At 52.9% G+C, this 24,804-nt stretch overlaps 1 protein-coding gene across 2 annotated transcripts in view; it reads right to left on the bottom strand.

Annotated features, from left to right (window-relative positions):
- Positions 1 to 24,804, bottom strand: part of LOC102748583 (5'-AMP-activated protein kinase subunit gamma-2-like) — a 204,899-nt gene that overhangs the window by 133,788 nt on the left and 46,307 nt on the right. Inside the window, exon 1 of one of the 2 annotated variants that reach the window (XM_081799834.1) lies at positions 22,307 to 23,348. The exons of the other annotated variant lie outside the window; for it this stretch is intronic. Coding sequence (XP_081655960.1) covers positions 22,307 to 22,483 — 177 coding nt within the window. The 5' untranslated portion in view covers positions 22,484 to 23,348. Of the gene's footprint in view, positions 1 to 22,306; positions 23,349 to 24,804 lie in introns of those variants that run through there. 2 annotated transcript variants of the gene reach the window in all.

Raw genomic sequence — 24,804 nt, 5'->3', positions numbered from 1 at the left:
GCGGCCAGCATGGGGGGCTGCACGGTCTGTGCTGACGGGCCAGCCAACGAGCAGGCCCCACGCAGTCCAGTTCACTGGGAAGGAGGAGGAACCAGGTGTGGGGTGCTTATCTCCCATTTTAATGAGTACATTCCTCTCCGGTTGCAAATAATCATTACCCTTGAACATTCGTGCGGTACAACAGTTTCCACATGCGAAAGCCTTTTCACAAATACTTACTTGTTCCTCATAGAGCCATCATGCTCTAGCCACCGAAGCCCCCAGCAGTGAAATGACTCATGTTAGACAGTCTGGAAAGAGGAGAGACTAGGATGCTGGTCCAGCTCCCATCATGGGCAGCTGGTGGCCCCAGGCAGCCGTCAGGAGGGGCTGCAGCAAGGCCCCTGCAGCTATTTCTGACCAGTGTGAGCTCCTGAAAGCATCGAGTCCCTCTGACCACGGCCGCGTGCCCACCCCTCAGCCCTGCATGCCTGCTCGGTCGAGCATCCCTACAGGGAAGTCACCTGGCAGGAGTGGCGGGCTTTGCTGGAAGGTTCCTCCACCCCACATTCCACGAATCTAATCTTGGCTCTCATCTCTCAGAGCTCACCAAGAAACAGTGCACACCTTGGAGGCCAGGTATGGGAAAATCTCTAACTGCAGCTATGGCCACAAAACTATTAGCTGGTGCAAGAATTGAGACCTGGCCTCCTAGCTCAGCTGACTTTGCAGAAGGCCCAGGCTCCTGGAGCCTGCCCTGTTCATGTGATTTCTAAATATTAAACTCCCAGCAGAGCTTCGTGCTTTCCTCACAGATTTCTCTTCTCCCTGCCATCCCTGAACCTCCTTTTCAGGTCTGCCAGCCAGGCAGGCCAGTCCTGGCGCTGGGTGGGCATTTCGCTGGGCAATGTTGAGGCTCCAGGAGACATTCAGAGCTGCTTGCTGCCAAGAGACTCTGGGATTCTCATTAGCTGCACACACTACATTTTAGACCTTGACCACAGGCTCTGGAGATGGGTATCAGGATCTTTGGGGAAAGTGAATTTCAGGATCTGGGCTGCTAAAGTCACCTGTCAGGAAAGCACAGGGATAAAAGAGAAAAGCCCCAAGTTTGAGAAGATTCCCGAGATGTGAGCTGACCTTCAAGGTAGCCCATTTAACCCCCCATCCCCACCCCTCTTCAGAAATTCAGGCAACAGCCCACATTCTACCACAAAAAAGGTATCAGCAACTGCGCTGTCAATAATCTGCCATTACTGTGCCCTTCTTCAATCTTATTTTGGTCCTTAGAGCAGCCCATACAAGTAGGAAGGGCAAGTGGTATCATCGCAGCCTAGAGCTGAAGATACTGAGAGTCAGAGGCATGAAGCCACTTGCCCAAGTCAGACAAATGGACAGCAGCAAGCAGGCCCTCTACGCCAGGACCAGCCACTCCCAGCTCAGAGCTCCTTCTGTTAAGTCCCACCGCCTCCTCGCCTCCTCGGGAGGCTCAGCTCCATTAACAAAAACCAACTCGGTATCAGAGGCTGTGAAGATGTAGAACTCTTCCTTGCAAAATGAGGAGCCTTGGCCCGGTGCAACTTCAGGGGAGGAGAAGGATGAGTGAGGATTTGTATAGTTCAGTGACTCATTCCCAAAGCAGCTTATGATGCTTTCTCTTTAAGGCCTACTCTTAATGAAAAGTAATGCACGCCGCTGTGGTTAAAAAGCAGCATCCCACCACCAAATGCCATCACTCCACATGATGGCATGTCTACAATTTGTGGACTCTGGGGTCTTGTTTGCAGCTCCCCCACTCCCCCGGCCACATATCCCGAACTGATTTGTGAATTCCCGAAGGACAGAGGCTGTTTCACTCATGTTTTAGTCTTGAGAGAAGGTGCGAGGTAAGCGTGTATTGATCAGATGCGGTCTGTCCTTTCCGTATTTCTGATGCTTCGTCTTATAAAACGCCTTTGTTGATGCAGCTGGGACACCCCAGGCAGAGGCCTGACAAAAGCACAAATACAGGACAAACAGAAAGGATGCCAATGTCAGGGGCCCGTGGCCTGCACCTGAGGGCCGACTGGGGGTTTTAGTTATCAGGGTCACAATAGAACATTCCAGTGCAATTACCAGCGGGCTGATTCCTGCTGAGGAAGGAACACATGTAGGATGGTTTTCATTCTCCGCTCCCGCCGAGCAGTCCTGAGTAAACAGAGCACCAAGCGACATCAGGAGCCACCCTGGGCTTGGGAGAACAGCATAGCTGCGTCCCACATCCCTCCGCCCACAAGAACACGACCCGTGCATGAGGAAGGAGCCAGGAGGCTGAGTTCCAGCCCCAGCTCTGTTGTTCACTGTGTGGGGGGGTCTCAGGCATGTCTGAATTCAGTTTTTCATCTGTCAAGTGAGACGGTGTAACTAGAAGATTCCGGAAGAGCCCTTTCAGCTCCTGCTGTTTCAGTTTTTATTGCTGAACTGAACATCATCCTGGAATCCTGGGAGCACTTTCAAGAAGTAGTGCTGGATTGAGAATAAAATGCAGCTTCTCACCTCCTATGAGTAGTCATAAAAATAATTTTCTTCTACTCTCAGACTACCAAATAATCTCCCCTGCTTTCAAAGCTCAGGGTTTGGGGGAAGAGTCTGCAGGAACATGGGCTGCACCAGTAGAGGGGTGGGGGCATGTCCTGTGCTCCCTGTTGGTACCTCAGAGGTGAGGTGGTTATGACCCGGCCACACATCTATCTTGACGTACCTCTTTTTTTTTTTTTTTTTAAAGATTTTTATATATTTATATGACAGAACACGTCTATCTTGACGTACCTCTTTTTTTTTTTTTTTAAGATTTTATTTATTTATTTGACAGAGAGAGACACAGCGAGAGAGGGAACACAAGTAGGGGGAGTGGGAGAGGGAGAAGCAGGCTTCCTGCTGAGCCGAGCAGGGAGCCCGACGCGGGGCTCGAACCCAGGACCCCAGGACATGACCTGAGCCGAAGGCCGATGCCCAACGACTGAGCCACCCAGGCGCCCCGTGACGTACCTCTTAATCTGCTTCCTAGGTGCTAACCTTCTGGTCTCAACTGGTTTCTAAGGTCTGCCCATCAAGCACCTGGGTCATCTGCACAAATGCCAGGTGCGTCCTTATGGATGCCTGGCGCATCCTTATGGATGCCTGGCGTGACCCCAGGAGAGCCGTGAGTAGCGTCCTCAGAATCATGGGTGCCCAGTCACTCAGGTCCCACATAAGATGCCCCTGCCCTACCCATCCCCCCGGCTCTCCTGGTCCCCATCACCCCACAGGGCAGCTGCCCACGTGGGTTAGCCTCGTCTACGTCTGATCTGTGGGTACAGCGGCTTGAAGTTCACCTCTTGCAGTGAGGGCCTTGGCAGGCACCTCAGGTGGGTGGCACGCGTGAGGTGTCTCCAGATGGACTGGGTTTGCGCAATCCCTCAAAGCCGCCCAACAGGCAGCTCTTGGTACCAATGTGGGGGGTGGTGACCAGAGCCATGGTCAATTGGAGCCCTTGAAAAACATTCACATTATATAACTGCTCTCAGAAAAATAAGGAACAAACCCTGAATCACTGGAACTCAGCAACAGGGGAGGGACAGGGGCCAAATTAGGGAAAGCCTAAACTTAACTCTCAGAGAAGTTCCAGAATTCTTTATTTTCCACAGAGGACATCATGGTTTCTGACTGCAGTCTGAGAGACTTCCTGATGTAAAAAAGAAAAGAAAACCACTATTTTTCATTCCTGCAGCCACCCTGCCTGCCCCATGCCCCCCACCTGGGGGTCCTGACTGATTGACACAGCTGGCTTGGGCTCCCCAACCAACTGCCCTGGACCTTTGTGCCAAGGAAAGTACTTCAGCCGCTGGGGTGAGCTGGCCTTTCTCCAAAGAAAGAAGCCCTGGGCCCCGGGAAAGGCCGAAGTACAGCAGCCTGACCCTGCCCTGGCACTGAGGAAGTACTCCATCCCGGCACTGAGGAAGTACTCAGCCCTGGCATTGGGGAAGTACTCCGTCCTGGCCCTGAGGAAGTACTCGGCCCTGGCATTGGGGAAGTACTCCGTCCTGGCCCTGAGGAAGTACTCCGTCCTGGCCCTGAGGAAGTACTCCATCCTGGCCCTGAGGAAGTACTCGGCCCTGGCACTGAGGAAGTACTCCATCCTGGCCCTGAGGAAGTACTCCATCAGCCCTGGCCCAGAGGAAGTACTCCATCCTGGCACTGAGGAAGTACTCCGTCTTGGCCCCCAGGAAGTACTCGGCCCTGGCCTTGAGGAAGTACTCAGCCCTGGCCCTGAGGAAGTACTCGGCCCTGGCATTGGGGAAGTACTCCGTCCTGGCCCTGAGGAAGTACTCGGCCCTGGCCCTGAAGAAGTACTCCGTCCTGGCCCTGAGGAAGTACCCCGTCCTGGCCCTGAGGAAGTACTCAGCCCTGGCACTGAGGAAGTACTCAGCCCTGGCACTGAGGAAGTACTCCATGCTTGCACTGAGGAAGTACTCGGCCCTGGCACTGAGGAAGTACTCCGTCCTGGCCCTGAGGAAGTACTCCATTAGCCCTGGCCTGGAGGAAGTACTCCATCCTGGCACTGAGGAAGTACTCGGCCCTGGCATTGGGGAAGTACTCGGCCCTGGCACTGAGGAAGTACTCCGTCCTGGCCCTGAGGAAGTACTCGGCCCTGGCATTGGGGAAGTACTCCGTCCTGGCCCTGAAGAAGTACTCCGTCCTGGCCCTGAGGAAGTACTCCGTCCTGGCCCTGAGGAAGTACTCGGCCCTGGCACTGAGGAAGTACTCCATCCTGGCCCTGAGGAAGTACTCCATCAGCCCTGGCCCAGAGGAAGTACTCCATCCTGGCCCTAAGGAAGTACTCGGCCCTGGCCCTGAGGAAGTACTCAGTCCTGGCGCTGAGGAAGCACTCGATCCTGGCACTAAAGAAGTACTCCATCCTGGTGCTGAGGTAGTACTCGGTCCTGCTGCTCTTGCCAGTTCCCACCCAGTGGCTTCGCTGGCTCAACAGCAGCATCACACAGTAGAGTCTTTTCTCAACAGAACCCCTACACTGGGGTGGTCAAGAGGCCTCCATTCCCCCTCAGCTGTCGAACGCAGCAGATCGTTCTAGCCTCTGGGAGTCTCGGGTGTTCAATCCATAAAGCGAGGTTGGATCACAGGTTATCGTGCGGTATTGGGATTGTGAGAGCCATTGGCCAGGGACATACCTGGCCTTACCCAGTCAAGACTGAAGAGGACATAGGACGTCACCAGGACACCCCCCTGAATCCCAGGTCAACTATCCACCTGGGAAGCCCAGGTGGTCTGTCAGGCCCTGCTCAACTGAGGCCTGAAATCCAGTTGCAAATGTTCTGTAAAGACACTAGCTGCAGGGCGCCTGGGCGGCTCAGTCAGTGAAGCATCTGCCTTCGGCTCAGGTCACGGTCCCAGGGTCCTGGGGCTCAAGCCCCGCATCAGGCTCCCTGCTCCGCAGCGAGTCTGCTTCTCCCTCTGCCCCTCCCCCCGCTCGTGCTCTCTCTCAAACAAATAAATAAAATCTTAAAAAAAAAACAAAGACACTAGCTGCTCCTCCTTATAATTAGAGAGCAGCCTTTACCCCGTCCCCAGGCTGAGAAACAGGTTGATTGATAACTTGGGTGAACTGTTGTAAAGGGGGTTACCAAGGGCAGGCTGCCCCTGCTGTCCTCTTGTTAAAAGGAAGCTGGGCCTTGCCCACCTTGTACGCAGCTTGACTAGAGCTAAACAGAAACTGGAAGGTCCCCACGGGCTCCCGGCCTTACAGCCGAGGACGCTGCGCAGAGGGGACGGTGCCTTGTCTGTGGCCTCCAGGGACTTGTGCTCGGGAAGGCCTGAGGGCCCCCAGTCCACATGCCCGGGGCCCCCTCCCAATCCCCTCCTCACTCAGGCCCCTGGAGTGACCCCTTAAAGGCACATGCTCCAGACCAGGTTGAGGTCCAGCCCCTGCGAACCACTGAGGATTAGGAACCAGAATCAACCCTGTTTCTTGTCTTCTCCCAACCCAGTTCCTCCTGGAAGAAGGGAGTGAGACGGCAGGTTGGGTGGAGGCTCCAGGGGTCTGAGTCAGCTCAGGTCGGCGGTGAGGAGGGAGGCAAGGGGCTGGGAAGGCCCAGGAGACAGTGAGGAGCAAGGCTCTGGTCTAGGGCAGCCATTCCCCCCCAGGCGACCAGGGTGACCTGGATTGCTGGCTGCTGCCTCAGTCCAGAACAATCCGTATCTCCACAGGTGGTATCTCCAGCCCAAGCCAGGTGATGAGGAGGGAGACGTCACAGATGGGGGAGGCTCATCTTGTTTCCCCAGAGAGCCATGACTGGTCCAGAGTCCCATACCTCCTCACGAGGAGGCGCCGGCCGCGGGTGAGGGTCCAGGCAGCAGGGGCAGCGGTGGAGAGGCTCTTGGCCACCCCTGGGAAGGAGAGTGGGGCCCAGTCGGTCGGAGGGGGTCTCTGTACACTTAGCTGAGCCTTCACTTTGCCAAGGGCCACACGAAATCCCCGAAGGAAGTAGCTGGATGAGAGGATACAGACGGATAGGATAGGTTGTCCATCCCAGCAGATTTAGGAAACACCAGGACGCAGCCCAAGTAGGCCTATTTTTACTGTCCTGGAAGAACCTTTGCCGCACATAAAGGAGAGCAGCAGATTTAGGAAAGTCCCGCGATCACGTTATAGCCTCACCTCCTCAAGCCTCGCCTGCGAAGTGGAAGCAACCACTCTTCTGTCCCTGGCTGGGTGACAGGTTTCCGCCGCACCTGCTCACGCGTAGTGTGTCTGAGAGCCCTGCTCCTCTCCGACACCAGCGGTCGGCGGACAGCAAGGACCTCGCCTGGTTCACCTGAGCGACTCGTTCCGCCACCGTGCCAGGCACACAGCAGGACTCAAAGGAGAGTTTGTCTTTCCGAGAAACAAAACTGATACCAGAAAAGGTGCTAATGAGCTCCTTCGTACTGCGGTATCGGGGACTGATGACGGCTCAGTGTGCTACACATGGAGATCTGAGGATAAGGGAGTGACGCTCTGGGGCTATCTTGGATTGCTCGGGCCTTCCGAAGGCAAGGACAGACTGAGTACGCCAGCCATCTGTGAGAAGGGCAATAGCCCGTAATTTCCAGGGCTGTTTTCAGCTCTGACATTTTACTAGTTTGCTAAGACAGATCTTACGATAGGGCTTGAAAAGACCAAGCCTGGGTTTCTGGAGAGGGTTTATCTACTCACAAATAAAATGCCAAACCACCAACCAAGACTGTGGTGACCTTGAGGTTGAACCCTTTGTGGGTGCCACACACTGCCTGGCCAACTGGGTGACCCTGGTCAGGGGGGGCTCCCCCACTTTAATGTCCCCTTCATGAGGAAAAACACCAACCACGAGGGAAAGTGGAGGTGCTGCTGGGTCTGTCCCACAGACCCGAATGGCCCTGCATCAGCCCCGAGGACACCGCCCCCCCACCCAGCCTAGTGCCCTGCAGACAGCCCTGGCACCGCAGGGAAAAGCAGACGGTTTGGGTCTATGCTTGAAGGCAAACTGCAGGAGGGACACTGCGGATTAGAATACCACTGGGCACCCAGGGAACATTTTTATAAGGTCACGGTGCTGCTGGCTGGTTCTGAGACATACCCTCCGCTCTGCAGGAGAGTCTTGTGCAAGCTGAGAGACCTCATTTCTGCTCCCAGCCACCTAGCCAGTGTGGCTCTGGGGCTCCGCACAGGAGCTGAGCTGATAGCCACAAAGGTTTCCAGCTCACAATTTCCAGAATATCAAATGTCCCTATTTGTAACACCATGTATCAAAAGGTTCTTCCCGCTTTCTGCAGGAAAGGAGGATTCCTCCTTCATCCCCTCTTGCTGTGCCACCCACCTGCTCTGGGCCAACACGTCTCACGCTGAAAAGTACAAGACGTTCAGAGTAAGCAGCAAACACCAAGGACGCAGAAAGAATTCAAAGGCTTTCTGCACTAAGCATAATGAAGAGAGGTGCTTTTCTTTGTTCACCCCTGGGTGAACTGGCTGCTCCAGAAGCATCTGGCCACAGTTTTCCAACGAATAGTCCAAACCCATCGGTGGACCATCACATTGATTTAGTGGATCACACGACCATGAAAATACGAATTAGAACAAAAGAAGGATGCCTTTCAGTGTTTCATCAAATTTTTGATTACGCACACAGACGGACATAGAATAATGCACGTCTTACTGCACTGTGGACAAAAGAGGCTGAACAGTTGTGCACTAAAAGAGCTTTGAAGCAGGTACAGGTAGATTTCAGAGACGAGCTGACTCTTTGTCCCTCGAGATGTCATGAGAGAGGAGAAGGATGAGCACCATCTGTCTTCCTCTGTCCTGGCCGGAGCCTTCTGACCTCTCCTAGAATTTTGTGCCCAGAAATATGCACGGAGTAAAGAGACAGAGCACCACCTCTCTTTACTGTCATGGGAGTTGGGCAATTCCTTCCCTGCTTCCCTTTCATCCGAACCCCTGCGTCCCTCCCGTGGCCCTGTGAGCCGTGGGCACTGCTGCTCTGACCCAGCATGGGCAGTGTGGCTTCCACCAACCCCAGCAGCCCTGGCCACCACTGGACCCAGAACAGCAGTTACGCCCTTGGGACAACCACCCACCCCTGCAGAGTGCTATCTGTCAGCACCTGTGCCCACCTGGCCCAAACCTGCGGCAGACCCCCTGGTCTCCTGACACCTACGCCCAAGGAAATAATGCAGTCACAATATATGACAGTTGGAAAAGGTCTCAGAAATCTTCCAAATCTGGGGCACCTGGGTGGCTCACTCGGTTAAGCGTCTGCCTTCAGCTCAGGTCATGATCCCAGGGTCCTGGGTTCGAGTCCCACATCAGGCTCCCTACTCAGTGGGGAGCCTGCTTCTCCCTCTGCCCCTCCCCCCTGCCGTGTGCACACTCTCTCTTAAATAAAATCTTAAAAAAAAAAAAAATCTTCCAAATCAATCAATCCCCTTCCATCCCAAGTGGAGTAATGGATGTCTAGAGAGATCAGACCGAGTTGCTCAAAGCCACGCTGCACAGTCATGAACCAAATCCTGGTATTGCAACTTCTAGCTGGGTTCTCTGTTGCGTGATGCTCTTTTTAGCTGATTTTGACTTTCTAGCTTATGTTTCTATTACATAAGAGGACAACAAAATGACCTTACAGAGTCACAGCCCAGTGCGAGCCCCTCATGTGGGCCTGGCCGTCCTGGGCGCACAGTAAATGTCAGTCATGGTCAGGCCATCCTCCGATGGAGGTTTGTTGGCATTTTCACATCTTTCCTCCAGCGACAAAGCTCTGGTTCCAAATTGCCCTTCTTTGTCATTCATCAGCTTTGTGTGAACGTGTTACTTCCTGGAATCCTCCACTTCTATGTGGAGGAGGCCATCAGGGTGAGCTGCTGCTCCAAGAACTTACTGGAACCACAGGAACCTCAGTGTCCCGCTGACTGAAGGCTGGTGGGTGCTCTGCACAGAGGGGCCCCAGGTGCTGCCCGCCAGAGTGGTACATGGAGACCAGCGGGCCAGGAGATGGTATCTGGCCACTTCCCCTTCCTTCCAGGGCTGGGCCTGCCAAGGGCCATGTGTGGCTCACGCCGGGCAGCTCCGCGTGGGAAATCAGAGTTCTCGGGTACAAGAGCGCCCTCCTACAGAGCTCGTGACCACGGAGGCTTCCAGGGACCCCATCCTGGGCCCAAGTTGCCCCCAGGGTAAGTTAATGACGCTCAAAATGGCCAAATGACTGGCTCTTTTTAAAATTTACTTTTTGGTCCTGTTTACTAATTTAGCTCCTGTTGTTAAAAAAGCAGCTGAATTGGGCCTATGCCCCTTCCGTGATAGCCCTGGGTACAGACTTCTGCTCCAACCCACCCTGTCGAATGGAAACCCACTTCCCAGGTCTGGCCCTCGGTCCCCTCACTTGAGATAGGAGGTGTTCAGGCTCAAACACTAGAGATCCTCCAAACCCCCCCCCAATTCTGTTCCAGGCCATCCCTTTCCCCAGCCCTGTGACGAGAGGACTCCTGTCTACACGGCTGGGTTTTGCTGCCCCACCCGGCAGGGGGTCCAGCTCCAGAGGCACCAGGACAAACAGCAGTAAGTCAGAGCCACCGTGGTGTGGGGCGAGGGGAGCAGGCATTCTCAGGGCCCACTACTCTGTCTGATCCTGAAATGGTAAATGCATGTCTCTATATGTGCGTCCAAACCCACAGAATGTACCACACCAAGAGCGAACCCAACGTCAACTCCGGGCTTTAGTTAATAATAATGTATTAATAAGGGCTCATCAACTCTAACAAATGTACCTCAGAATGTAAGTTGTTGATAATAAGGGATACTGGCGGGGAGGGGAAGGCTGTATGTGGGAACTCTCTGTACTTTCTGTACAATTGTTCTGCAAATCTAGAACTGCTCAAAAGGAGGTCTATTAATGAAAGAAAAAAAGCAAGAGCAACAAAGGGCCAGAGCTGACTTCAGTGCCAAGGGCCAACCAATCACCCATCCCACTGGGCTCGGCATCCGCCCTCTGCCGTTAGCATCAGGAGATAGAAGGGAGCCTGCAGTCTAGCTGAGAGGCCCGCGCACAGCTCCTCTCAGAGGCCCATGCATCACTCCACTTGGGGACAGGAGCTGGTGCGTGGTCACTTCCCCCCACGTCCACGGCTCTGAGGCCTTCCAGAATGCAAGGGAGCAGGTCCTGAGCGGAGAGGATCTAGTCTAAGGCTCCAGGCAGAAAAGATAAATGAGGAGATAAGGTGACCAGTGGGGTTAGGCAGCATGAGGGCCAGGAAGTTCTGAGAGCCCAGGTCCCCTCTTTCAGGCCAAGCTGGCCAGTGGGGACCCAGTGGTGGGGTTCGGGCCTTCATGCTCCTGATAGAAGCAGGTGCTAGCCGGAGTCACCAGGCAGCCTCAGAATGTGTGGCGTGGGTGGACAAATCCCAGTGCCAGGCTGGAGACTGAGTGGGCACAGAGAAACTCGAGGTTCCTGGTCGGGGACTCAAAGCCACAAACCATGGTGCTAGCGAATCCAAACAAGGAATTTGCTAGGTTTTTTGTTTTTTTGTTTTTTGCTGCCAACAAACCCATTCTGTTCTGGAGGGGCTCGTTATATAAGTAGGGGAGGGAAGAAAAATGCTGGATGTGAGGCCAAAGTCACCAGAACAGCAGAAACTTCTAGATCAGCTGCTGCCGCCGCAGGGAGTCAGGTACAAAACACAGGGGTTGTTTGTGGCTTTGCTTTTTCAAGGAAGAAAAAAAGCCTGCTTCTCACATCCTAAGAATTGGGTTAAAAGCCATCATCTCTTAGGAGGATCTGATCACTGAGATGTCCCCGTGTGTAGCATGTGTCCCCAGGCCACGCGTGCCTCCCTGTGGGCCAGGATCGGGCTAGGAAGAAACACGTCCCTCAGCATGTCCTCTGCATTTCTCATCTACTCCCTGCTTCAGTGCTTTGGAACCTTTATCTCTTGCTGAAAAAGCACAGAGGATTCTGGACCGGGTCCTGTGGGGATATTCCTAGAGCCAGAGGACCCCCTGGGACTGTCTGTCCCTTAGCCAGGCCAGCCCCTAGTTTTCACTTGTAGTCACTACCAGTGTGTCCTGGGAGCCTCTGGACCACGTATCTCTCTGCCCTCTGCATCCATGAGGCCCCAGGGCCACCTCCCTCTGCACGCCCAGCTTGGAGAATGGAATCATGCTGAACAGGAGCCTTGCTGGCTGAAACCTGTAGGGTCCCTCCTGCCTGAGGGCGAAGTCGCCACACCCCTGGCCTGACATTCAGCGCGTCAGTTAAGGTTATGACACACAAAGAATGTTCTTTTTTTATGCATTACAATTTTATTTTGGGCTTGACATTTGTTCAACAGTCACGGAATTTCTAGGCCAGTTTCAGGTAACTGAAGAGCCTTTATAATTCGTTCCCATTGTCTAGATCCAAGGTATGCTGCAAACACAGTCTGGAGCAAAATGGGAAATCACATCTCTCTAAAGACGAGCTGAGAAATTCTAATCCAGTAAGTTGTCTCCTCACAGCATAGGGTGCTCTACCTGTCTCCCTCGGCCACGATGGGGCTCACGCCAACCTTTGCTCAACTAGCCAGAGCGCAGCCATCTTTGGCCGACACGTGACTCCCCCTACACGACGGTTTGAGGCGTACGAGCTGACAGCCCACCCCCCGTTTGGACTAACCCCCCTCTTTCTCTTACCCACTGGTAAGAGGACCTACTCGTCCTCCAAGAACTAGCTCAAGTCCCACAGATTCGTGACGCCTTTCCTAACGAGTCCCGTTGGAACCCTTCTCTAACTCACGCATTTCAAGAGTTTTGGAGACTCACTTAAGAATTTAAAGAGTTTTGAGTTGAAGAGTTTTAAGAATTTAAACCACTCAAGCGTTGTCTGTTTATCTATAAATTTTATCTCTGTAGAGACTGTGAGCCCTCTGAGGGCCACAGCTCTGCGATTCCCCTAATTTTTGCATGCGTGTGGGTAAGAGCTAAATTCATGGGATTCAGAAGTAAAAACAAAACGATGCAGAATGGAAGAGTTGGAGTCCCACTCTTGGCCCCGTCCAGGTTGTGCCCCCAAAGGAACCACCTTTAGTTGCACATCCTACTAGGGCTTCTTTATGCACGAGCACACTTTCTAATACTAGGGATCCCTGTTATGCATACATTCTGCCCCACACCTTGCTTATCCAGGACATCGCTCACTATCGGCACAGAGAGATTTTTCTGGTGTCCGGCGCACACTCCTTTGGATGGAACATTCTAGTTGCACCAGCCCCTGTGGCAGGCCGAGTCTCCAATCTTTGGCCATCAGGACAAGGCTGTCCTGAGAACTTTGTGCATTCTTCATGTTTCTGGGATATGTTCCCGGAAGTGTGACTGTGGCTCAAAGGGCCATGGATTTGTGATTTCTGAACAATACTGCTACGTGTCCTCCTTAGGACTGTGCCATTCTGCCCTCCTCGCCGTGGGGGAGGAGACTCTGCTCCCTCATAGCCTCACCCATAGATTGTCTACGCTGTCCGACTTCAGATTGGTGAGAAATGGCATCTGTGTCACCTACACTTCACCTGTTTAATTTACTCTCTGGCATGCCATCCGGCAGACTCAGTACTTGAGTTGGTAAGCTGTGGGACAGTCTTTCTCCACTTGCAGGTACGACGAGGGTCCTGACATCAGTGCAGTCCCAACCGGCTTTGTCGCTGTTGTTAATAGAATAGAACCAGTGCCCCAGGAAGCATGTTTCATGGTGTGTCTATCGGACCAGCGGTGATGTGAAGCTCCTGACGCCAGGGTTCAAGTTAGCGGGCTGCTGGGGAGGGGGCTGCATGCAGTCAGCGCGTTGGCTGTGTGGTAGTTTACGGCTCCGAGCACACGCAAGCCAGCCGCTCCCACCAAGTCCCTCCTTCCCCTCCCTTGAGTTTGGGCTGTTGAGATCAACAGAAATGCAGCGGGAGGATCAGGAGAGAGGAAGCTGGTGGCTTATCCCTGGATCTCCTGGAATCTGCCCTGGGGGAAACCAGCTGTTAAAAATCCGACTGCCTGGAGACCATCCTGCCAGAGGGAAGCCCACGCTAGCCAAGGGGCAGGGCCGCACCGAGAACCAGCCGTCAACCAGCCCAGGCACCTGTCGCAGGGTGAGGAGACCTTGAGAGCGCTCCGTTCTCAGCTGCCGTCTGGCCGAGATCGCAGGCGGAACGCTATGCGGGGACTGGGCCCGCTGTGAGCCAGGCCACCCCTGGATCTGCGATGATCCCCAACCATATTTCTAAGTTTTGGGTGGCTTGTGATACAGCAACAGATGACCAGAAAACAATGCAATCTTGTGGAAGTTAGTTTCTCTGCGCCTCAGTTTTCTCATCCATAAAATGGGAATCATAGGAGTTCCTATCAGATTATGAGTTAACATATATAAATATGTAAATACATAACTCGAGCTAACATACAAAGAGATTACAGGAAAATGCTACCTATTACCTTAAGATACTTCCCTCGTTTTACAGGCAAGATGTTATTATGTAAGAGCAGAATGCTGTTATTATTGAGAAAGGTGGGGGGTGATGTAGGCTGGGGGCTTCTAGTCTGGGGTGGGACGCTCCTGCCATGTCTTTCGGTCTTTCAGGAGGTGGAAAGGAAATGCACACGTGCCCACGACCACGCGGGCAGTGAGGACAGCCAACCCCTGCTTTCACCTCTCATTTCATCAGCTCCGGTAATGCTGATGGTCTAAGGCTGGTATCAGGAATGACTAAATGCAGAAACTACTTATTAGCAAGTGCTTATCAGACAGTCTTTCAAAATGTAGGACGAATGGGAGAAAGCAGAGGAGGCTTGGGAGGATTTTTAAAATACGAAAGAGCCACTGATGTATTAATTCATTTAAACGTGGGTCGGGTAGCCTTGTGTGTGTGGAACTGGGCATTCACGGATAAGCCACACACCCCTCCTCAGTCTCAGGATAGGGGCTGGGGGAGGAGACAGACAGCAAAGGGGCCCAAGGGACCTACGGGGTGATGGAAATGATCTCTGTCGTGTGGTGGTTGCATGCCTGTGCACATTGATCACAATCTAACTGCACACTTAAAATTGGTGAATGCTATTGTATGTAAACTATAGGTCAAGAAATCCGAGCCCGAAGTGACCCATCAGCCACCACCCATCCCCGTACCTTAGGAGAGAAAAAATAAAAACGTACAGTCTACAGAACATGGGGAAGACGTCTACATTATTAATCCTAGAATATTGAATGTGCTTTTTCATGCAGTGGGAGTAGAATTTTCAGGAAGCAGCTGTGCAGTGTGGGTGATGGTTATACTCTATTTTCAGCAAAATGCTCTGGTTTCAATTGCCCTCCTGGTGACAAAGTACCTGGTTACACCTATGAGATAGGACACATTTGTCCCTTCTTCCCCTTCCTGGGATCTGAAAGTCTGGCATTTCATCTTCCGGAACCCAGTCCAGACCCACGGTTGCTACAAATCTAGAAGGAGAGATGTATTGGACACCAAAAACCCAATTTCTCCCAAGGGTAAAACCCCAATAGCGTGAGGAGTCACAATCCTACATGTGTGCTTAAATTTCCTATCCTGAGGCCCTTTATTTGGATCAAGGCAAAATTTAAATAACCACGGAGATAACCCATGAAGTGAACCCCTTCTCTGAATTGAGGGATTACTGGTTTAGTTAATCTCAGAAAAGGACCCTGACGGCCTAGGAAAGAAAAGACAGAAATTCGGGTGGAGGAGAGAGGTTCGTTCAGACAGAAAAAGTGCTTGGATAAGGCCAGTTTGGGGAGCACTGGAGTGGGGACCCTATGAAGGCCCTCAGGGTGCAGAAGGGGATGCCCAGAGGAGCTCACGGGCTGAGGCCACCATTCCCCACCACCTATTAACTACCCTGTCCCTCCAGCCAAATAGGAAGTGCAGGGATCACTGAGCACCAAGAACGCAGGGGATGTTTAAATGTGATGAAGAATGTTGATCACAGCTAGCTTATCTCAAGCCGACATCCTTACCCACTGGCACACCAGATTCTGTCCAAGTGGCATCATTACCGAGGACCTAAAAGTATCAGAGACTGGGTGATGTCAGGTTTGTTAAGTGCATTTATAGATCTCTAATTTTTTTTGACAGTTAACATTGCAAATAAGACATTGCTGCTAGCTCTCAGAACTCTGGATTAACCACAGTCCCGAGGCATTTGGAATTATTGAAAAATACTCTTTGGATTTTTTTTTTTTTTTTTTTTTTTGCAATTGCACAATGTTTTCCTTATCTATCTCCATGAATGAAACGAGAGAAAGCTGACTGGGGCGGGGCGGGGGGGGGGGGGCGGCACGGAAACTGTTAGACTCAGTGTCTAGTTGGACCTTGGGCAAGAAGGTCTAGAATTTTCTTTTTTTTTAAGATTGTATTTATTTGAGAGAAAGAGCGTGAATAGGGAGAGAGGCAGAGGGACAAGCAGACTTCCTGCTGAGTGCAGAGCCTGACACGGGGCTCAACCCCAGGACCCTGAGATCATGACCTGAGCCAAAGGCAGACACTTAACCGACTGCACCACCAGGTGCCCCTAGAATTTTCTTTTTAGATAAAGGAGCAGGAGGGATGATGCTGACTCCAACTCAATCCACTCTAAGTACAGATTCCTGAGGACCCCATTTGGTAGGCTGGGGTGGGACCCAGGAATGCACACTTTAACAAGCCCCCAGGGCCACCCTATGAGAAACACTTAGGGCTCTGGTCCACTGGCAGAAGTCTTTCCTCCCCATTTAGGAGACAGCGGAGGCAGTTGTGTATATGTGTGCGTCTGGTGGGGGCATAGTTCTCATCTACCAAGTAGGGATCTGGGAAGGAAGAGGAAAAACAAATTTTGTATATGGCGGCATGGCCCAGTGCCCTCTCTCTATGCAGCCAGGAGAAGGAGCAAGTCATCCTGGGGAAAGCTGCCATGTGGCCACTAACAAGGCCTGGAGGGGCATCCTGACACTATCCCAAGGGGCCTAGAAGAGAGGGGTCCCCAGGTCCCTGAGCAGGGTACTCAGAGCCCCTGGCCCCACCACAGGCCAGATGGAGCACGTCCCTCCCCTCGTCCCCCAAGACCCACCCTTCTTTCCGAGTGTCCCCCTGGAGTTTGTGTTGGAAGACCAACTGATAAACGCATTTCTATGCTCTGTGATTTGAGCAGATAAGTGTGGGATGACTCAGAGCGAGTGGGTGGTGACAGATGCCTGCAGCGAGCTCTGAGCCAGGCCTGGCTGGTTCTGGGTAAGCGCCTGGCTTGGGTCTTGGCCTAACATGAAGGGCGAATCCCACCAGGGGATAGAGGGCTCTGGGATTCTGAGTGGAAAATCTGTTCACACGGACGAATCCCTGGCCCAGTCCAGCCCCCTCCCACCCAGCCCCGACTCGGCACAGCATCAGCTGCAGGGTCATCAAGAAGCCCTCGGCGCTTGTGTCAGAAGTCAGAACCCATGTGGTCGAGGGGTCCGTGTGAGTGCCGTGCCAGGCCCTCCCACCCCAGCATCTGGGCGCTGGAAGTTTCCCTTTCATCTTTGTCTGCCAGGCCTTAAAAGCATAATATTCCTGCTCTCTACTAAAATGCAGACACCCCTCCAAGGACATATCCAGATTCCCTGTTGGCTCAGTCTTGACTCTGAAATAGGAAAGCTCATCTGTCTTCAGAGCCTGGCAGAGACTCCTTATTGTGAGGAGGTCCCGTTATCCAGAAAACTCACCTTTGCAGAATTACCTGCTCCCTGTCACAGCTGTGTAGGGCAGGAGGAGTGATGGTGCTTGAAGGATCACAGTTATAGTTAACTTGACTTTTTGGATAAGCAGAAATCACCCTTCTCATCCCTTTTTTTTCTTTAAGATTTTATGTATTTATGTATTTATGTATGTATGTATGTATTTATTTATTTATTTATTTTGAGGGAGCGAGCGCAAGCCAGGGGAGGGGCAGAGAGAGAGAGAGAGAGAGAATCTCAAGCAGGTTCTGAGCCCAGTGTGGAGCCTAACACGGGGCTCGATCCCATGACCCTGAGATCATGACCTGAGCTGAAATCAAGAGTCGGACGCTCAACCAACTGAGCCACCCAGGTGCCCCCATCCTTCTGATACTTACTGGTGAAAATATTTCTAGAAGTGTCTTCACACATTTCAAAGCTTTGAGAAGGAGCATGGGGTGGGGAGCATCTGACCGTCAGATGGCCATGGTTTGTGGGAAGTGCCAGGACCTCTACCTCCACCAGCCCCAGAGGGAGGGCAGGGGCAGAGCGGTGGTGGCAAGGCCCAGGGCCAGATGACCTCTCTCCAGGTAGGCGTCTTTTCACACCTTGTGTTCTGCCATCTTTTTTCCTTCTGGAGAGAGTCCCACGCCCGACATGGCTCATGGGAGATTCTGCCTATTGCTCCCCGTTAAGGGGAGGATTCTGTACTGTCCCGTCACTACGTGAAGGTAACGTTCCGCCTGTCTCCTCACGACCTTTTCCTGAACACAGTCCCTCCCAGCTCAGCCTTCCACCCTGGAAGTCTCCAAAACCCCAAATGCCCACAAGTGTCAGCCCCAAGTTTACTTCCAGCCATGAAAATGTGACTATGAATGTGACTCAGCCAATGTAACTCACAAAGCAAGGAGAATGTCTGCATTTAAGGTCAAATACAGGAGCTGTTTGGGTTATGAGGAAAGAAAAAGCCCTGTAGAGTTTTCTGAGGCGTGGTGCTCGTCTTGGTGCTCCTTAGCTCCTGCTTCTGTATCTGGTTCTCTCTGCAAGAAGCAGCAAAACCCTGTCCTCGGGGTCTCAAACCACAGCAGTCCTGAACCAAAAAGAAAAGGTAGACCAGCTTGGGAGAGAATGTGGAGCCCCAACTCCACAGCCTCCGTTCTACCCTCCTCGGGCCGCCTGGAATCCATCATGTTGTCAGCCCCCCAACATGGCAGTGGGGTAACTGCATGCTGGAGGGCTGGCTCTGCTCCGACTCGCCAAGTGTCTGTTCTCTTATTCACGGGAATCTGTACAGCGCGTCTCTAACTCACGGATGACTAACGAGATGAAGCCATTATTACCAGGCAGATGGCTGACTCCCTTAAAAGCAGACATGAAGCAATAAAATGCCACCACATACCTCACTCGCAAAGCAAAATCAAAACAAGAACCCCAGTCTGGTCTTGTTTTCTTTTCCTTTCTCCCTACTTCCCCTTATTGCTCTATCTTAGGGTGAAAGATGCCAAAAGAAATCAAGAAAGCAATGTATGATTCGAGGAAGACAGTGCAAACATGCCCCTGTGACCTTCAGGACCCTGCAGTGGAAGGGGAACTACCCGGGGCCAGCAGACAGCTGTGTCCACATGCGGCAGGTGGGGCGGGAGGGGCGGAGCGGGCTTGACCAGCTCCAAGGACAGGTGGGCAATTCACTAGCTTGCCTGCAGCAGCGACGGAACTACAGGAACCCAACAGAACCCACAGCCCTCCGGCCTTGATTTCCTGGTGAGTAATCGAAGTGGTAAGACCCGGAGAACTCTATCGGAAAGCCAGATCGCTTCAAGGCCCTGCTTTGGGAGGAATTCCGCGGGGCTCAGCGAGGGCACGTCACAACCGACCACTCACTGACAGGAAGAGGCCGGCTACTGATTGCGCAGCTATTGCAGGAGGGGAACTAGCCCTTGTCCGTGGGTCTTCCCCCCAATCCTGTGAGGTCTTAGGGTCATCTCCAGTTTCAGAAGAAAAACTGGGCTCAGAAAGGTGAAATAATTGGCCCACGGTCCCCAGCTGGTGAAGAGCAGGACACAGGCTCGAGGTCAAGGCCGACTCCCAAGTCCAGTGCCGAGGGTTCTGGGTGTGAGGAGGCAACTTTGCCGGGTTCTCGTGCATCACGTGCTTATGATTACACCCTTCTCAAAACCCCCAATTTCAGTCACTGAGATCAAAGCTCTGTACTCCGTCATTAACCTCTTTCAGGACTCTACAGCCTTAAGTCAGGCTCGTGGAAGAGAAGTTTGTCTAGGCAGAGGAAAGGTTTACCAGAGACACAGAAAATCCATGGATTCACGCTGTCCACCCCTGGCGGTAGAATGGCAAGGCCTCAGAGCCTCAGCGCTGGGGAAGTGTAGGGCCTTGTAAGTCCTGCTTGGTCGCCATGGCCTGATGGCGGCTAAGACACACATTTTCACTGTTGGAAGTTCGCCATGTGCTTAAAGAGTGCAGTGCGGGGGGCAGGGGAGGAGGCGGGGAGTGGGGGCAGCAACTTCGGAGTCAGAGGACCAGAATCTGAAGCCTAGTGTGTCAGATACAAGCTATGTAATCTCTGCAAATAGTTCAAGTTCACAGAGCCTCAATTTCCTCCTGTGTAAAATGAGGCAAACCCCCCGGGGTCATCATGAAAACGAAGATAATAATTAACACCCACTAAAATGCCATCTGTGGCACCTGGTACCTAATATAAAGTCAATAAATATTTACCAAAGCACAAAGGGCTAATAGCAGGTGATATGGAGACAAATCCCTTTAAGAAATGAAAAACCTAACTGACCATAGGGAATTATCAATTGAATGAATCCACCTACAAGAACGAACCGAACACAATACAAAATAATGCACAGAACAGAAAATATAGGCATGAACCCATCTTAGTCCACAGGGTGTGTACGAGGGAATACTAAGGGGGTTTGCTAGAAGGTACAAGTCAAGACTTTTCAATGTGGGCATCCTGTGGGAGGCCAGACTGCAACACTTTTAAAGGAAGAAAAAACTATATGGTTTGAAAGAGAACAGTGAAGAGGTTGGAAAAATCCAAGAAGGATTCTATTAGTTAACAGCTGAGCTGAAATCAGGATGCAAAATTAGAATGTCCATTTTCCTGGATCCCCGGCTGTCCAGTGCTATTGACAGATGAGGTCAAGACCAAGCATCATGCTCATCTTGGATGGCCACTGCCTGACACATAGCACTCAAGAGTCTGTCTCAGTAAAGGGTTGACCTTAATACTGGCCTCGGGACCAGAGCTCAGGAGAAGTCCATGATGAGGTGGGACATCCACCCAGCCATCCTCAATCTATTCGCCTTCCTCCTCCCATGCCTGCCTCATCCTGAAGTCCAGACTGGGCCTCGGGGCACCCAGTTTCTCTTCCCAGTTCAATCCTGTGACTGTAGGTGAGACAAGAAGGCTAGATTTTTCAGTGACCCCTGCTGAATGAATGTTACATTCAGTGTTCTCTTGCATAAAAAGGAGTCAACACCTGTCTCCTAGGCCTCACTTTGGGCTAAAACAATCAACCAAAAACAAACAAAAAACCCCACCTAAGATTTTTCCAGCCCTCGGAAGTTCCTGTGCAAACTACAGAAGCAGAGGAGAGGTGAGAGGCTGCACTACTCTCCTCTCGGGTCAGGAAGCGAGCTGGGCTGCTCTCGGAGTTAGCAGTCAGCGTGGCCGAGAGGCGGACAGGCCCACGGGCACTGGTCCAATCTCGCCACAATCTGTTCATCACTTCCCTAGGAAGCTTCCTGGCTGACCACTCGCGTCCCTCCCATCTGCCCCCACACTTCTCTCACCTAGCCATACCTGACAGCACCTGAAAGGCCCTCCATTTATGTTTTGGGGTCTCCCCTGCACTCAGACATAAGCCTGCATCCCACTGTCCCCAGCCCCTCCATGCTGCCCCCTCCCAGCTGCCCCCAGACCACTAGCCCCGTGCCTTCAGCACTTGGTGTTTGCCGCCATCCCGTGCTTGATTCTCTACTGTTCCCCAAGTCTTGATCTAATATTCTGTTCTCTCCCCGCTAGATTGTTAAGTCCAGAAGCACAGAATCAAGCCTCATTCTTCTATCTTCCTGCCCGCCACCCCCGCTGAGTCCCCCCCAATCAGCAGGACTCAAGTACCAATCATAAACTCTGAGCTGAATTTCGGTCACACACGACTAATGCTGCCCCCGGCTTATGGAGGGGGCTGTAGGGGGAGGGGAACAAAAAAACTCAGCAGCTTGCTGGGAGCAGCAAGCCTCCGTGTCAGTGGAGGCTGAGGCGAGAGCACCTACAGCCTCCGATTCCAGCCCTTCCCAGTGGCAAAGCTACTTGCTGCCCTGGAGACTCGGGTTCTCAGCCCCCACCCGTCTCCTCCCACCCAGAGAACAGACAAGCCTTGGCTCAGTCCTGGGTGAGCACCTCTCCCATCTTCCCCTTTTCCCTTCCTGCCCGCTCCCTCCCAGTTTCTGTTTCTTCAATGTATTCTCCATAAGTTAAAAAGCAACAAGTATGCCTTCTAGAGCTCACCCTCATCGGGCAGGAGGCCAGTCGACTACGTGGTCATGAGCCTTCCAAGGGACAACACAGGTGGTGTCCACAGGCTCCCACATCATCCCTGAGCTTTTCTGCTCTGGACAAATTTAATAAGTGATGACTCGGGAAGTGGGAGAAGAAGAGCAGAGGCTGTCAGCTCTGCTAAGGCGTCAGCGGGGAACTGTAAGCCAAGGTGGGAAGGTGGGGTGGAGAGCCGCACTCAGGAGCGGGCAGCTCCAGCTCCTGGGCAGCCAGCCGGGTGGGGGAGGAGGGACAGAAGACAGAGAGGGAACAGTGACGAACACGCCCCCGCACACATACCACCTTCAGGACTATCCTCTTTAAATCCCGAGGAAAAGTTATGTAAGGAGAAAACATATAGCTCCAAGGTAGGGTAAGAACGCCGAGTTCCACCTGGGGGTGTTTAATTTAATAAGAGCCCCCACAGAACAAAGCGACAATTCAGCATCAGTCTGGCAAAGAGAGGAGACAAAAGCATCCTAAGGGGGGAAAGCCGCACACACGGAAAAGCACTGTCACCACGCACTCGGGAATCCGGCTCCGGGGGGGTCAGCTTACTCAGCCCCAAGTGGTCCTGGAGGTCTCCTCCCGCGGCTGCGGACGGCAGGTGCCCGGCTGCAGGACGCTGGCCCACAGGCTGCTGGTGCTGCAGACACAGCGCTCCCAGCTCTGACAAATCCTGCTGCCTACACCCGCGGCCCATGAGAGAAGGGGTTTCCCAGCCCCCTCAGCACAGGCGAGTTCTAGGGTTCGGCCGCTCCCCGAGCTGCTGCCACCGCTGCACGTCTGCAACAGATGGGGACCGGGGCTGGGCGGGTTCCCAGTCCCCCGAGCGGCACACCGAGCGGACGGCAGACAGCATGAGCTGGCCCGAGACAGCGCCCGCGACAGTCTTGCTGGCTAGAGCGGGTGTGCTTCTCAACACGCAGGCAGAGCACGGGCAGATCCCCTCTGTGACGGGCCTGCCGCCAATTGTCATTACCACCTGCGCCAGGGGCTGCTGGGGAGGCAACTCCGTACTACACAGGCAAGTGAGCAGGAGGGAGGGCTGAGCCAGGTCTCTTAAAAAGACAGGCAGCAGGACAAATGAAGACAGGCGAGGCCGATGATGCAGCAGCCGGTGGCCTCTGGGCCCGAGGTCCTGAGGCCAGCATAGGCCCTGCTCGGTCCCCATCGACACAGGCAAAGGCCTGTTAGCTTCAGAGGACACAGCGCGGTGGCGGCTGCAGCCACCCGGACTCGCCGGGGAGCGCTGCCCTTGCAAAACACAGAACGCAGTTTTCTCTCCGGTGAGAATCCTGGCGGAGGCCCTTCCCAAAGGCTCTGCTGGGGAACTTCCCATCGGAAACCCGGGCCCTCCACCCTGAGCACACAACCTGAGCATCTGGAAGGCAACCCGGGCCCTCCCTGGATTAACCACGTCTTCTTTTCCGTAGTTCTGATGCTTTGACCTCTGCGGCCTCGCTGACCCAGGCGGGACCGCCCGCCCCGGGTTAGCCACTCCCTAGAGAGGGTGAATGGCTCACCTGGGAGCACGCCTTTCAGACGCAAAACAGCCCATCCGGAGCGCGCACGCCCTGACCCCCTCCCTCTGCGCTCATCCATCACCTCCCGGCCGCCGCTGCTCCCAGGGCCCGAGAAATGGTTCAAACCCGCCAATCCCAAACCCACTTGCCCTGCCTCGCCCGTGCCGTCCAGCAGCAACCACAGTAAAGGCCCTTGCCTACAGCCTCCTCCCACACCTTGCGCCCCCTGACCCAGCCCCGTGCTTTTCACCTGGTCCCGCCTGGCATGCTGAGCCCCCTGTTTCTAGGGGTCTGTGAGTATGGTCAACTTCTTGCTTCACGACAGTTATTTTGGTGTCTGCGTGTCTTACCATACCTGATTAAAATGAATCCTGGGTAGCCTTTGATGTGGGAAACAAAGGCAGGAGAGAAATTATTAAATTTGTTACGACCTATAGCCCACTGACAAGTCCTTGAAACAGGCGGAGTGACATTCCTCTAGGGACTCAACTGCCTCCATGTTAATACTTTGCTAAGGGCAAAAAGCAACCTTAGCCTGACCCCCAGGATCCTGTAAGTCTACTTTAACGTGTAAGAATTCCTTTAGAAATTTCCTTTATCTCTAAACTCCCCAAGATATGTGTTGGCCATCATCCCCCAAGCATATGGCCCACCAATATACATCTGAAGGGTCTCTTGACAAAGGTTTTACTAGACTGTAATAAATGACCTTTTCTCAACAATAGCTAGCCCTCTCAAGGTCCTGGAAACCTTGCTTCCAAAATTCCTTAGAGACTTACACTGTCCCTAACCCCCTCCCAACTTGAAAGTATATAATGGGCCACTCCTCATGACCCCGGTGCAGCTCTTTCTGCCCATGGGTCCGTCCCCGTGCTTTAATAAAATCACCTTTTTGCACCAAAGACGTCTCAAGAATTCTTTCTTCGGCTTCGAACCCTAATGTCGTCCCTACATCACTGTCACACACTTCCCTGGGGAGTGTGCAAGCTGGTTGGGAAGAATTTGGATTAGGAGAAAATTGAGGGGGGCGCCTCCTGGCCGGCTCAGTTGGGAGAGCGTGTGACCCTTGATCTCGGGGTTGTGAGTTCGAGCCCCACGTTGGGTGTGGAGATTACTTAAATATATATTTAAAAATCTTAAAAAGAAAAAAAAAGGAGAAAAAGGATCGTCACTTCAGAACCCTGCAATGTTAACTATTAAACTTACTAATGACTTCAACCTTTCAGCAGTGGAGAAATTGCTTCGAAAGACAGTGAGCAACTCATGGTTGCCGGTCTACAGGCAGAGGAGGAATCTTCCTCAAAGAATCTGTTCTTCGATCCTATGACATGATTTAGCTGGCAGATTTGTGGTTCAGGAAAGGGTGACAGCTGTGGATGAGGGATGCAGGACGCTTCATGGGGAGAAAGGAACGCTGCATGGCTTCCAAGGCTCATGAACCCAAAGGCAACTAAGAGTTTGGGACTTCGGGTAACTCCTAATAGGGCTGGAAGTCTGT

The sequence above is a fragment of the Leptonychotes weddellii genome, chromosome 12 (genome assembly GCF_054177405.1).
Source record: "Leptonychotes weddellii isolate Sample4059 chromosome 12, ASM5417740v2, whole genome shotgun sequence".
Taxonomy (NCBI): Eukaryota; Metazoa; Chordata; class Mammalia; order Carnivora; family Phocidae; genus Leptonychotes; species Leptonychotes weddellii.
Note: the sequence above shows the minus strand (reverse complement) of the source record. Positions and strands in the feature narration are given on the sequence as shown.